This window comes from Oryza brachyantha, chromosome 11 (genome assembly GCF_000231095.2).
Source record: "Oryza brachyantha chromosome 11, ObraRS2, whole genome shotgun sequence".
NCBI classification, from domain to species: Eukaryota; Viridiplantae; Streptophyta; class Magnoliopsida; order Poales; family Poaceae; genus Oryza; species Oryza brachyantha.
The window spans coordinates 2131845-2146609 of record NC_023173.2 but is presented as its reverse complement, the minus strand read 5'-3'; the positions used below and the strand labels follow the sequence as shown (position 1 = coordinate 2146609).

The 14765-nt window shown below is 38.9% G+C and overlaps 2 protein-coding genes across 3 annotated transcripts; one reads left to right on the top strand and one right to left on the bottom strand.

The window, feature by feature from the left end:
• Window positions 1-4644: 4644 nt before the first annotated feature.
• Window positions 4645-5508, top strand: LOC102712306. Its single transcript, XM_006663165.3, has one exon. It carries the CDS (start codon window positions 4877-4879, stop codon window positions 5411-5413), a length of 537 nt encoding a protein of 178 aa, XP_006663228.2. The 5' UTR covers window positions 4645-4876; the 3' UTR covers window positions 5414-5508.
• Window positions 5509-5609: 101 nt separating this feature from the next.
• LOC102699720 (putative HVA22-like protein g) lies at window positions 5610-10110 on the bottom strand. Of its 2 annotated transcripts, none has more exons than XM_006662684.3 (6): window positions 9993-10110; window positions 9700-9798; window positions 8487-8531; window positions 8300-8363; window positions 7962-8171; window positions 5610-6293 (listed from the first exon to the last, which is right to left on the bottom strand). In XM_006662684.3, exons 1-6 carry the CDS (start codon window positions 10022-10024, stop codon window positions 6108-6110), a joined length of 636 nt encoding a protein of 211 aa, XP_006662747.2. In that variant the 5' UTR covers window positions 10025-10110; the 3' UTR covers window positions 5610-6107. The 2 variants fall into 2 exon arrangements, with proteins under 2 accessions (XP_006662747.2, XP_015697871.2); XM_015842385.2 differs by having other exon boundaries at window positions 5610-6290.
• Between the last annotated feature and the right edge of the window lie 4655 nt (window positions 10111-14765).

The window sequence follows — 14765 nt, the reverse complement described above, 5'->3', positions numbered from 1 at the left end:
AATAGTGGTACCTTAAGATACTTTGTACCTTGAGGTACCAAAAATTTATAATAAAATTTTTGGTACCTTGTGGTACTTTTTAAGTATGGTAAAAAAGCCCTTATTCCAAACACTGTTGACAAGTAAAATGGGAATGGAAGAGTAGAAAGTTATAGCTGGACTCTAAAAGAAAAAAAAGGCTGAAACTTGGTAAATTGCAATTTGCAAACGCTCCGATGGTTGTAGGCCTTATTTTCTACTGGTATGCACTACATGGCCCTGAATGTATGTCTGAAATAGGCCCATATTTTCTAATTAACTGCCCAAGGCCTGAGAGCATGTGCTTCTCTGAATTGTGGCCCAACTAGCACGAGTACATTTTTGCCCAATTTATTTAGAGGGAGAAATCCCACTTAAGTCCCTCAACTAGTTTCATTCATATCCCTCAACAACAAAACCGGGTATAAAGCGTTCCCCGACTATTAAAATCATGACAAATTGAGTCCCTTGAAGGGTTGCACGGTTGTTTTGTCCTCTGAGGCCTCCTATGTGGCACTAGAGTCATCAAAAACTGTTATTTTGTCCTAGTGATAGTACGCGCACTGTCTAATTAGAAAAAATGTCTCTTCTCTCCTCCTGAGATCTAGACGACCGATTCCCACAATGCCTTCAAATCCAATAGGTGTTGACAAGATGAGGCCTAGAGGTATGCAACGATAAGGTGGAGGAAGCAAAGCTATGACAACCAAATGCAGCACCCGATAGATACCCAAGAGCTCCTCCTCTCCCCACCACTATCGGAGAGGCCAATCCTCCTCTGTGTCACCAAGACTGATGAGGAGAGGGCCACCCCCTTGCCTCTCCTCTCGTTCTCAGGCTTATCGAGCTTCCACTTATATTGCAGCCCTGTTGATTTCTTCTCTCTACTTTCTCTCTTTCCTCCATTATCAGCTATCATCGAACCTCTAGTCATGGTGTACTCTGAGCAAGGAGATAAGGGACCACAAGTGGAGACTCGGGCAGCCAATAGAGAGGAGCAGCTATGGTAACTTGCTAAGCACGAAGACACATGAGGGGTTCATCTATATCGGGTAACGGTGACGACAAAGTTGAGGGTACTTCCTCGATCGACGACCTTTCTTAGATGCTCATTGATCAATTAACAACTAGACAGGGTTTGCAAATGAGAAGTGAAGCGGTGGCAACGCAAATGGCGCTAGTTTGTGAACAACTTCGATCTCCACTCCACACAGATGTCTCCAGCAAGCGTCTCCCGTCTCCAATCCCTTCTTGTCATTGGCTTCTACCTGACCTCGGCCTCTTACGAAAGTGCCAACACGATCTCTTTGACCTACATAGCAGCATTGGCTCGCCTTGTTGACCTCAGGTGCTATGATAAGCTAGGTGACACTCCATGGTATCTACCCCTTCCTTTCCCGGTCGCTCATGTAGCCATGGCAATGCTAGTCAAGCAAGATAAAGGATGGCAATGCTAGTCAAGCAAGATAAAGGAGAGGTAGGAAGAAATAATATTATTGACATTACTAGATATATTACTGCATAGCTACCAGTAGAATAAAGACATGCCAATAAGTCACATAGGAGCCACATAGGTCAAAATTATAGTCTAAACAATTGAGAGACTCAATTTACCGTGACTTTGACATTTGGGCAAACCCTAATGTTACAGTTAAAGGGCATGAATAATATTCATATTATAGTTGAGGGACGTTGGTAGACTCTTTTGCTAATTTAGATCAAAATCCCCCCTTTTGAGATGGATCAATACCCTGCTCTAGGCAGCCCAGGAAGACGGCGGCCCAAGAAAAATACTAGAACAAACTACACTCTGACATATACTAATTCCTTGTAATCCTATGAATTTTTTACTTACATACATATACTACATATATACTCCGTATATATGTAGTTATCTTAATTTAACAGCGACGTTAATTAATTTGACTCCTTAACTGTTTGGAGGAGGGCGACCATTATCTGCATGACTGCATCATCAACTGCCGGTTGGTTTGACTTTGACTAGGCTTATGTTTCTTTGGCTGCACGTGCTCTAATTCACAATCACTGTAGAAAAGATCCACCAATTCGCAGATATTTCCAAGTAAACGGAAGAATAAAAAGCGACACGGTTTGATCGATCCATGCACCGGCTTGTTGTAATCATCTTTTTTTTTATTACTGTATTACATTGCACTCATATGTTTTGCGAGTTAGTATTAATTACCAATATGGAGCACATCTTTATTTCATTAGTACTCACTGACTTTCTAGTTTTACCTAGATTCATTCATATATCCATGTTATTTTTATATGTTTCTAGATTCATTAACACACGTATGAATCTAATCAAGGCCAGAATATCTTAGAACGAAGAGAATACAACAGTTTTAAAAGATTACCCTATTGGTATATCACTTATGTGACAAAAAATATAAAATCATAAAAAAATATGTTTTTAAATATTAATACAATAATATTAATTTGGCTTCACAAAATTTATATCATAATAGAGTAATTTCTTTATCGAACATTTAAAACGGAGAGAACACACGTTATAATATCGGCATGATTTACCTAAAACAAATTTGCAGCAATCATCAAGTTAAGAGGAGGAGACAACAAATTAACATTAGAGGGAAAGACGGGGAGCTGTGGCTCTAATCTGTCCATGCTTTCTGCCACCGGCTGGAGACATGATCAGATTCAATTTCCCTCTCTTTTAATTTTGGAACGTCTCAACTCCACTTAATTTGCTGCAAATTGTTTGTCGCTTTTTGACAAAACTACCGCTTAGTTTCCTCCGAATGGCCGACCGATCATATATTCAAAGTGATCTTGTTACAGGAATAATGGATCAGAGATTAGGTAGTGGCCATGAATCACCCACTATTAATTGCAGCTAGTACGAACTATGTTGTGGTTGCAGAGTAGTAATAGTAATTAATTATCCGGTTTGAAATCATAAAGGCATTGATTAGATTTGTAAGAATATGAAACCCAAATTAAATAAAACAAGGTGGTCACTATTGCCATGTGCACATGACATTGTACTATATTTATAAAATTTATGTCGCGTATAGTTTTATTTGAAAAGAATCATGTTACGGAAACACAGGCTTTTGTCTTGTATGGATCAGGATATTCAATTCTCAAATGTAATTAAACTATCATCCATGTCAACTAATCACCTATAGAGATTTTAGCTCAGTTTTGAATTAAAGAAATAGAGTTAGCTCCATGAGAGCACAGATAGTAATTTGAAACAAGTCAACCGGCACTAGCTACTTGCACCTGATTTTTTGTTTCTTTTCGTTCTTAAAAGCAGTGTATTATAAAGTGCCAAACAAGAAAAAACACTGAACAAATAATTATTACATCCATTTCAAAATATAAACATTTATATAATTAAAATTTTGTATCCTAATATAAGCACTCAAGTGTTGATTTCTATAATTCCAACCATTTGAGAGATTGGTAAGTCAATACAGCCTCATTTTTTTAATTAGCATAATAGAATATCTTATTCTTGATTAAAAAATAATTTGTAGGTATAATTTTTATATACATGCTATTAACCATCTAAAAGCAAAAAGTTAGAAAATAAGTAGGACTGAAAAAAAAACTCCAAAATCAATCCCCAATATAAGTTTTGAAAATCAAAATTTAGCTATAAGCACAGCATAAGCGAAAAATGAGACAACTTAAGGGATTGAAAAAGTAGTCCAAACAATTTAGAATTTAAAAATTAACAAGTGAGCTTACTGAGAAGAAAACCGTTAATTTTAATTTTAGTATTTACTAATAAACATGGAAATATCATATTTTGCAGTGAAACAATCCAAAGAGTTATGCTGAGTTGGACCGGCGTAGATCGTTGGGCCCACCACTCAGATGGTGTTAGATCGTGAAAAGGACGACGCTTTATGCAGCTCATGGAGTAATGAGGAAATTGCTAAAATATAAATAGTAGTAATAAAAAAATAATTACAGATCGCTAGTTGCAGCTTCGTTTCGCGCCACCAGAAGACCAGAATCGTGGGCGGCCACTAGCACCTCTCGACCGATCCTGGCCGTCCGATTCATCATGAGCGGATGGGATGGCGATCCGCTTTTGAAATAGTCTTCGTTTGGCTCCTTTTCGCACGTGTCTGTCTGCATCGCCTCACTTCCTCTCTCTTTTTTTCGCTCTCTCCTTCAGAATTTAATTTCCCTTATTATTGATTTTCTTTTTCGAAACCTGACTAAGTAGTAATATACTGCTATTGCTCAATTTATTACTCGCGCATTTTTCGGTTGGTCACACTCGCACACCAAAAAAGAAAAAAGAAAACATAGAAAACAATTCGCAATTGATCAAGGTTCAAATTGGATTAGCCGTGGACTGAGCTGACGTGGAACCAATAATTTCTTAGGCGCCCACATCCAGCATGCATACTACTTTACTATGTTCCAATATAAAATCAAATAGAATATAATAACTTCATTCTATTAAATCTTAATACAATTATCCATACTTTATCGATTTTTTAACGTATTTATTTCTTGTTTTTTCAAACTCAATGCAATAACTCAGAAATAAACTTTGATAAAACATAAATACATCAAAATAATCTTATTTTGAAACACAGCCTATCCCGTCTCGCCCCAAATTTCACAAATTTATTTGGAAAAATAAATACACCCACTGACGTGTGGGCCATACCGGCCTCCCACTGTTCTATCTCTGCAATAAGAAGAAGTCGTCGTCCACCTCGATGGAGAGCTCCTCCTCCTCGGCGATTTTTCGCTTCGATTTGACTCCACTCGATCCTCTCGTGCTGCACAATCCCGGTAAGCTGTACGCCGCGCGTCTTGCTAGCTAGCTCCGTTTGTTGCCATGATTGCGGCGGTGGCAGCCGTGGCGGAGTCGCCGTCGCCGGCGAGGAAGCGGTGCCGGCTGGGCGGGCCGGTGGCGATGAACGGGGAGAGTGGCGGCGGTGCTAGTGTTACTTCTGCTGCTGCTGCTAGTACCAGCGGCGGAGAGTTCGATCTCCGGCACTGGCGCGCGGGGACGGGAGCCAAGCGGGCGGGGTCCGGGATGCGGAGGCGGTGGGCGCCGCCGGAGATAGAGATCCCCGGCGGCGGCGGAGGAGGAGCGCGGGGGTACACCAGCCTCCGGGACATCCTGTCGTCGCCGGAGTACGCCGCGTCCAGCAAGTCCAGCTCGCCCGCCGCCGACGGTGGCAGCGGCGGGGGGGACGTGCACATGATACGCCACCCGCTGGTGAAGCACGCGGCGTACGCCTACCTCCAGCTGACGCCGTCCGCGAGGGACGTCGACGCCGCCGGCAGGAGGCGCCGCCGGAGCCGCGGCCCGCTCTGCCGCCTCCTCCTCGGCTGCCTCGGCTTCGTCGGCGCGCTCTTCGGACGGTGACCCCTCCTCCGTCTCTGGCGAGACATGCCCGCACGTCTCTAGCTAGCTTGATCGATTTTTGCTTCCCTTTTTTTATTTCTATTTTTACAATGTACTAGTATTATTTAGAGCAGAAAAATTTGTTTTTTATCCTAATTTGGATGTAATTAGTTGCTGTAAATATTTCTCCTAGGAATAGGATTAATTGTGAGAAAGATATGATACATTCATTTCAGAAAAGCAAAATACATGTTATAATTATAATTGCTAGCAACAAGAGGGAAAAAAAAAAGACTTGCATGCTACTAAATCTGATTAGTTAACATGAGTGCATTTGTGAAACTCATCATGACTCCATGCATTATTGGTGCAGTAATCAACAATGCCAAGCAAAAACAACACGCATCCAAAAGAAAAAAAAAAAGAGGCATTTCTTTCTTACAATCACACCACTGCTTCCTAGCTAGTTCAGACATGACTGTTCCATCATTGATTCATTCCACATTGGACTAGATTGTGCCCATCTTCTCTGTATTTTTTCTTCTTCTCTTCCTTTTTTTTTTTCTCATTCGTATTGCATTTTCTTTAGGGTTTGATCCATTGTACTACTAATAGTAGTATTATTTTAGTATTTACAACGAGTCACCATCTGGAATGGGTGGCGGCGCTTGCAAGCATTGCTGGATTAAATTTTGCGTTTTGTTAATGCATGACGTTAATTGTTGTTGTGCGGTCGCCGGGGCATGGCGCCGCCGAGGGAAGCGCGCAGGACGTCGGCGATGGCCGGCGGCGGCGGCGCGTCGTCGGGGTCGGAGCCGCTGAACCTGCGCTCCCTCGGCGGCGGAGACGGCTCCCGGCGGCGGCTGGCGAATGGGTTCCAGCTCGACCAACTGCTCCTCTGCTGCACATGCAACACATGGACCCAAAATCAAGCTGATCATCAGCGTGAAACGGACAAAAAAAAGAGAGCAAAAAAATAGTATATTCTAAACTCTTATAAGTTTGAATATGAATTCTAGTGAAAATAGCCAATATGATTGTGAATATAGGCGTATGAGTAAGAGTTCAATTTGTTATTTTTGTCAGGACTTATAAGGATTTTAGAAATCATATTTAAATTTGCATGCTCCTTGGTTATATATCTTGGGAAATTTTATGTTTTTTGAGAAAGTAATTTTTAGTGTAAAATTTTAGTACCTCAAATTAACTTGTACGTATTATATTTTTAGACTTAAAAATATGATATCTCAAGTTACCACTTTAAGAATATATCTTACCAAAAAGATAATAGCAATTTAGATTATATGCAATAAACGAAGGGACTTACAACTATTTTCCGTATAATAAAGTTAAAACATAACGGTAAGTTCAAAGGTAGAACTTAATATTAACTCTTTCCTCGTCCACGTTAGTGACAGTAACTCATATTATAAGTGTATGTACAAAGGTATAGTCGAGTATGGTTTTATTCATTAATACTACCAAATATATTTTTATTACTATTATTTCCTTTTAATCTACCACATACAACAAAACTTCTTTAAATAAATATAAAGAGTAGACTTTAAATTATTGTCATGCATAACAACAACTTTTCTCTCTTCTCACTTTTCTTTCATCCATGTTATCTTATTCACTCACGTGGCCATGAAAAAGAGTCAACTAATTACTAATTACCGTTATACATGCCACAAGAGTGTCACTAGGTACAGTGTATCTACCGCATCAAGATTCGTGCACATGGAAGCACATGCACGCGCGTTTGGCCATGAAGACGAAGGTGTGTCGGCGTGTGGCAGCCGGCCAGAATTTCAGACAATGCATCATCAGTGTGTGATGATCACACACGTCCTGGTCCAGCCAACACGGACAGAAGCAGAGACAAATGGTATGTGGAAGGGAATGCTTCAATGGTTGTGCGTCCCGGAGCAGGAGGAGGCACGTCGTCGCCGTCGGCCAGCAAGCATCCCGGTTGCCGGTCGCTGTCAGGGTTGGGTTGGGGCCAGGATACGAGCCAAATCTGTGATAACTGACAGCGGCTTTGCATGGGCCAGAGATGTTCAGAGTTTGGGGAGAAGCTAGGAAAAAGACTAGTAGCAGATTTTGATTGTTCCTTTCTTCTCCTAATGCTCCCTGTCTGTCTGTTTGAGAGAGTGAATTGGGAAAGGTTGATTTGGCAGGATTGGGAGGAGACCTCTAATTGCTGTGGCATTTTGTTTTTTGGGTACCAGTTGGGAGTTTCTTCAGATTGGAAAAACCAGCTGCTGTGTGTCATAGGTTCAGGGGAGGTTGTCTGGCTTAGCTCTGGATTGGTGGCTTCGGTGGTTTGGGGAACCTGTGATTTGGACATATCTGGTTGGGATCTCTTGTGCTATGATGGGATTAAGATGTTAGGTACATGATGAAAGGACTGATGGGGATGTAAATTTGGTGACACTTTTAGGACTACTAGACAGTTCAATTTTATTCACTCTACTAACCAGTAAAATCAGATTCTATCTGCAAGAGCAGTTCCATGACAACTATTCTACATTTAGTTCTGATATAAGGAGTACAGGAAGATTGTTACCTGCTCTGAATTTGATGCTTCAGGTCTCTCAGAAACAACATAACGCAGGAAGTCCATGAAGAAAGCTGTCCCTTTGTCAGCAAAATTCTTGATGTAGAATGCTATCAGCTGGCCAGAGTTAGCTCTCAGATGCTCCAACCTTTGCTCAATATTTGGTTCATATTGCATCACTGTAGGCCGAATGAAGGAGTCATACACGACATCACTACCCTGAAGAAACAGTCAATCTCTCCAAGTGAGAAGACGATATAATTACTCTGTTTTCTTCAGCTATAACAAAGTCATCATTGAGTCATTATTTGTAGAGGGAAGTATAACAATGAGATGTATTTTCTTGCCTTCGTTTTGGGGTACCACAGATAAACAAAGAAAGCTAGCTTAATTTCTCCATACATTGGCATCCTGTCATAGGCAGATAACAGTAGCCAAGCATAAATGTAGCTTACTATCAAATAGGATTATGAAGGGAAAACACTTTGCAGAAACCCTTTCCAAAATTACACTTTGCAGAAAGATTGGACTAACCATGAGACGAAGCTCTCACAAGCTATCACCATGGATACTATGATCCTGAAAAGTAATAAAGTATGAATCAAAAAAACGTTAGGAAGACAGATATTGAGCTTCAGAATGTGAAGCGTCAGTTTATTTTTCAGAAAACATGCCATATCAGGGGTAGGACTGGTAAGTAGTAACTGATTATAAACCTATTATAAATGGCACCAGTTTTTCCAGATGAATATCTAAGCTTGAATGGTATTCAATCAAAACAATTTGATGTTTTTTAAAATAAAAACAATTTGCTAGCTAGCAAGTTTTTTTAGAGTCTAGTAAATCACGGCACCCCCATCTTTTCGTTTTGTTTATGTTTATATGCTAAAATTTAAATTTTCAACTTTAAATTTGAAGTTGATTTTTTTAGGTTTACCAAAGTTTATTTTTCAGCATTGGTTTTTTAGATCACTAAGAATACATATATAAAAGTTTTATTTATAAATTATTTTTCATTTGCAAATATGTCGTTTGGTTTTTTCATAAAAAATCCAAACAATCACCCTTACATCTATGCGTGTCCGAATGCCAATATTTTGAACAAAAATGTCAGGGGACGACAATAAATTGTATTATCTATCGAAGGACGAATCGATTGCCGGCCCATCATTCTCAGGCTAAGCTTTTGGATGAGCTGACTGGTGCATACAACTCAATATTCTTAATATAATCCATCCTAGCTAACATTTGAAGCCAGCCCCACTTGGCAATTAAGCAAATCGATCAAAGCATGGCAGTTTAGGAAACCTCCCTTAATCCCTTACTTTAGTCAATCAAGGCTTACTACAGAAATAAAATAACATACGCAGAAAAGCATTGTCTTTCAAACAATTATTTATGTCGCTGTCTCAGTGACGAATAAATGTAGAACAAACGCGGAACTGTTAAACAAATACAATTTCCTTTCCTAAATCGTTGCCATGTGATCAATGAGGCAAAGGCAAGAACAAGGAGAGATCGAAGACAAACATCGAAAGCCGTCATGATCATTACGATATTGCAGAAAAAGTTCAACATGCATGGTTCAAAACCTCGCAGTGTAAGATCATGTAACATGCAACCAAAACCGAAGGATTGAAGCATAAGAAGTCCCGCTCTTAAATATGTGACTTGTGAGCGATGTTTTTAAGCTGATTGATTTATTAAGGAGGAGGAGGAGGAAGAGGACGAGGAGTATGTGGCTGACCAGTACTGGCACCAGAAACGGAGCATGGTGGCGTCGTCAGGCCGCGTCTCCAGCGTCTTGAAGCACTCGAACGCAGGCATGGCGTACCCGAACAGCACCCTGCAGCATATCGATCGCCAAAGAATTCAGAGAACAGCTGAATCACGAACAATAAGGGACACCATCGATGCAGGCCAAGGATCCGACGACGTAGCTAGCTCAGCCAAGCATTGACTCGAACAGCTACCATGCGTGCAAGAGCGGCGATCGAAGAAGCTACGGGAGAAGAAGAGAAATGTTCACTGCTTGCTTACAGGAGGATCTTGGAGATGAGCTCCCCCAACATCTCGCCGGCGGTGGAGATGATCGAGATCGAGGAGAAGAAGAGGCGCGAAGCGGAGACGTACGCGCGCGAGTGGTATGGTTGGTTCTTGCTCGATCAGTTCGGCGGTCGAGGTGAGACATTTCATGGGAGTTAAAGAGTTGGGTGGGAGCCTCGATCGTTGACCAACTGCCAGTGGGGCCCACAGTATCTTCCTTTTTTTTTCTTTCCCTCTTTTGCCTTCTCGCCACTTGCTCTGTCTGGTCAACTGATGTCTCTTCGTTGGTTTTTTTTTTTTTTGGTTTTTTCAAACACATTATAAGCTCCTAACATACAGACATCTTATCCATAAGGGACGAACGCATGCTCACAAATACACAAGGCTAAATTCGATCTACAACTACAAAAACAAAAATTAATAAAACCAGACAACAAACGGTACCTATGCAGCGTAAATAAAATTTATTATTTTTATTTCTCGATGTGCATATGGAATTCATGCTCGTAGGTTTCTACGGTATCTTATAGCATTATATTCTACCCTACTGAATTTTACGAATTTTGCATATATACGCTTATATGGTATTGCACATCAGTGCTACGACAGTGAGTTCTCCACGACAACTGTCTTAGGACGGTCCATGTTCATTATGAATTCCCTCAAATTATAAAGACGTATAAGATATACATCTTGAGTGTAGAGATATATATTATATATTATCTTGTTTAGTATGTAGGCATACAATATCTATATTCTCAAGGTGTTTAAGGAAAACCAACTTAACATTGACCTCTCCCTCAAGGTGTTTAAGTATCGGCGGTTGAGGTCAGAATATGAGTTGTGTCCCTAAAACTACACCATGGGCCTTTCACCTCGGGCTTGTGTCCCTGAGCAATGTGTCCGGACTGAGCCTTAGCTTAGGAACCTAAAGCGTTCCAAGTTTAGGGCCCAAAGTCAACCTAACCGCTCTACATGCTGCTTTCAACGCGATGGTCATGTCTCTTTATGCATGGCAACATGCGTGGATGACATGTGCTGACAAGCGTATAATAATTAAAGGATGTCACGCGAGTTTGATAGGGAATGTCAGACAAATTTAGTACTGCCTCAAGTGGTAGTACCATGAGCAACGTACCAATAGGCCGCCTTTCTCGTCCTCTTCACCTGTGTCTAGCACACCGGTGTCTGACTATTGCTAGTGAACTCAAGTCAAACTAAGGTTGACTCTTGTTGGGGGCAAGCCTACTAGGCCCTCCCACTAGCATTCTCGGTTGCTTACTTTTTGTACTATAGCCTCTCTTAGAGCGGAGGATTCCCAACAGTATATAAGAAAAATACCTTGACTAGGAGAGGGAGAGGATTTGTGATCAATAGAGACGATGTAGTAGGCCAAGCAAATCAGAAAACAAGAATATTGAGACTGATAAAGTAGTAGTGACCAAACCTATCTAAACTCTTTGATTCTCTTTGTCACCAATCTCATTGCATCACCGTAGTAGGCTGAACACGCACGGTTCATCCTCCTCTAGGTCGAACTCAAAATCAGGGGTAGCTTGGGCTCCCGCTCTCGGCGCACATCCGCCAACATGGACTTAGGCATAAAAAATGTTCTGCCAGACCAAACTGACACATATTGAGATTGACAAGGTCATCACAGACACTTTGTTGTTAAGAGATGAACATACTTTAATATAGTAAGCCTAACTAGACGAGATACACTCAGTTCATATATCTTCGTTGATTTGGTTGTTCAATCTCCATCTGTTTATGAGATTTATAGTGTGTATGTTTTGAATATACAATTTCTCTATAAATACTCATCATCACTGCTTAAAAAATCTGCACCATACTATTCTTTTTTAGGTCATAATGCATAATATTTAATTTAATCCATCTCTATAAGCAACCGTATATCCGACAATCTATAAAAGAAATATTCCACCTGGATTTTTAATAGTGTACACAAATTTAGACCACATGAGACAATTGTATAACCTTTTAACATGCGTGGAACATGACACCATGTTACCATCAAGTACCCAATACAGTAAACACGCTAAATATCTTTTTTTAAAAAAAATCTTTGTTGGAATAACTCCGATCTTGGAACAAATAATTACCGACCACTACAAAATAAAAGAGCAAATTTGAATACTTGAATTTCTTCATTGAAATAACATGTTCCCACTCACTTGATACTAGTGAGACCGCTAGAGAAGAGAGTATATGATGACAATGGAAACTTAAGACTATTTTCGCATGTAGGTGGTCCTTATAGGAAAAGAAATATTATCTCCGTTATGTTTGACTTTTTTATTACAATGTTTGGCCATTCGTGTTATTCAAAAATTTAGTATAAATATAAAAAATGACAAAAAAAGTAAGTCACAAGCAAATGATATTTTCGTAATTTTTTAAATAAGACAAATGATTAAACAATACAACAAAAAAATTAAACATCTTACATTAGGAAACAGAGAGAGTAGGTCACTGAGTCACAAGAAAGCTAGACAAGAGGGAAGATCCATAACAACTGCGTACAACTTTTCCTTCTAACTAGTAAGTTGTCCATGTTTTGTAACAAAATACTAGTTCATAGATATATATTTAATCTGCAACATGTGTTCACAACTACATTAAAAATGCTTTTGACAGCACACTTAAATTCTGATGATGTAAATTGTGGATAACACTACTTCGAGTGTGATTAGTCATGGAAGTCAGTCAATTATTGTCTTTTCTGAAAGAGGAAAATTCAAGAGAATTTCCTTTGATTGAATTATCCTCGAGTAATTGTAAAGTCAGTCAACGCCTACGTGCACATCACACAAGTGGTACAGGAGCTTAGCTAGCAACTGAGTCAAGACACAGTACGGCATGCATCTGTGTGTAGCGTGTGCATTCGCACTAGCTAGTAGACTACCGGTATACTCCCTCGTTCAAAAAAAAAAAAACCAACTTTTCGATTTTTGTGTCCAGCATTTAACCATCCATTTTATTTAAAAAAATTTTAAATTTTTTTTATAAAAATTAGTCACACATAAAGTACTATTTATATTTTATCATCTAATAAAAATAAAATTATTACTCGTAAATTTTTTTAATAAAATAAAGAGTTAAACATTGTATCTAAAAACTGAAAAATTAATTTATTTTGGGACGGATGGAGTATATATATGTCCACGATTGATAAGCCACGCAAGCATATATCCAGTCAGTCAACTTATTTTGTTTTCTTATATAAATACATACTCTCCTCGTTTTTTTATTTGATGCCATTGACTTTGAATATAAGTTTAATTATTTGTTTTATTTTAGTATTCTATGCAATTACGTAAAATTGCACATCATGCTTTATTGATAAATCAAACCATAATGAAGTAATTAAAAATTATATAAAATTTTTAAATAAGATGTACGATCAAACATATATAAAAATCAATGGTTTGGTCGAAAGGAAATCAAAGGCAGTGTATATGCCTTGATGGAGTATCAAGAGTCGTCGGGTCAACGAAGTTATCGTGTTACCTGCTCTCAGACATGGACCACGTACGACAACGATGCGTACGTAACAAAGAGTGCATGGATTACGCAAACGCAATGACGAACGTTACCGTGTGTATAGTTAGCAAGTGTCAAGACTTCATCACAACCAGTAGCAGTATGCATGCTGACAGAAGCACATATCTACGCATGCGCATCGTGACGAATTAATTGACGATCGTTGATTCATTCTAGAGCTATATATACTGATAGATATAGCATCCACAATGCAATGCAATTATTAGAATAGTTTAGGGTAGAATTAAACGAGCTGTCACATAAGATAAAAAGATGATACGATAAGTGAGTTAATGATACGGAAAAATGATATGGCAAGTGAATTATACGAGACAGTTTCTACACAATATCTAAGATATGATGAGGATGGATAACATTAATTTATATGATTAGGCCCAGTTCGGCATGGGGGCATAAGTTAACTTATGTCTGGCACGGAAAACGTAGTAATAGATTAGTACATGATTAATTAATTATTAATAATTAAAAAATATAAAATAAATTAATATGTTTTTTGAACAACTTTTCTATAAAATTTTTTTGTAAAAAATATACCGTTTAGCAGTTCGAGAAATGTGCGTGAAAAACAAGTGGGCTTAGTTAACTTATGGTCATGACCGAACGCGGCTTTAGTGTTATTTATATTATAAGAGTGATGTCTAAGTAGAGTATAGAAAACAAACATGACTAGTGTCTTCTATAAGGATTACTCCACTATTAATTTAGAATTGGATTAGAGTCCTACTATTATTAAAAATAATATTCTATTATCAGTTGATTTGATAAAAAAAAATTCTAGTAGTTGATTTGATAGCACAAGCAGATATGATTTATTAAGTTAGTAACAAATAGACAAATTAACTAGATTAGTTCGATGTCTATACTAAGTTTGGCGATTTCTAGAATTCTCATATTAAATTAAAATGATTTGACCGTTTATCAGATACATATGTCCGCTTTAATATTGTAAGCCTCATTAAAAAGCAATCTGCTAAGACGACTCAGTGATTATTAATTCTGAACTTTAAATAAAGTCCTTCGTCGACATGATGCTTCATCAGTTCATCCTAATGCTTGCAGCGCTACTTTTGTTTTGTACTAGTAAACATATGTACGCTTTGTTTTCTTCGTTATTACTCAGGGCGCGTTCGCGGCCCCCGCTAGTTTACTCATCTCCTCTCGTTTTCCATACGCATGTTTCTC

Bases quoted from the DNA above. Each gene is read 5' to 3' on its own strand.
- LOC102712306 (XM_006663165.3), top strand. From the start codon at position 4,877: ATGATTGCGGCGGTGGCAGCCGTGGCGGAGTCGCCGTCGCCGGCGAGG.
- LOC102699720 (XM_006662684.3), bottom strand. From the start codon at position 10,024: ATGTTGGGGGAGCTCATCTCCAAGATCCTCCT. The intron at 9,799-9,992 runs GTAAGCAAGCAG...GATATGCTGCAG, and splicing joins CTCATCTCCAAGATCCTCCT to GGTGCTGTTCGGGTACGCCA. The intron at 8,172-8,299 runs GCAAGAAAATAC...CTGTTTCTTCAG, and splicing joins TGTGGTACCCCAAAACGAAG to GGTAGTGATGTCGTGTATGA.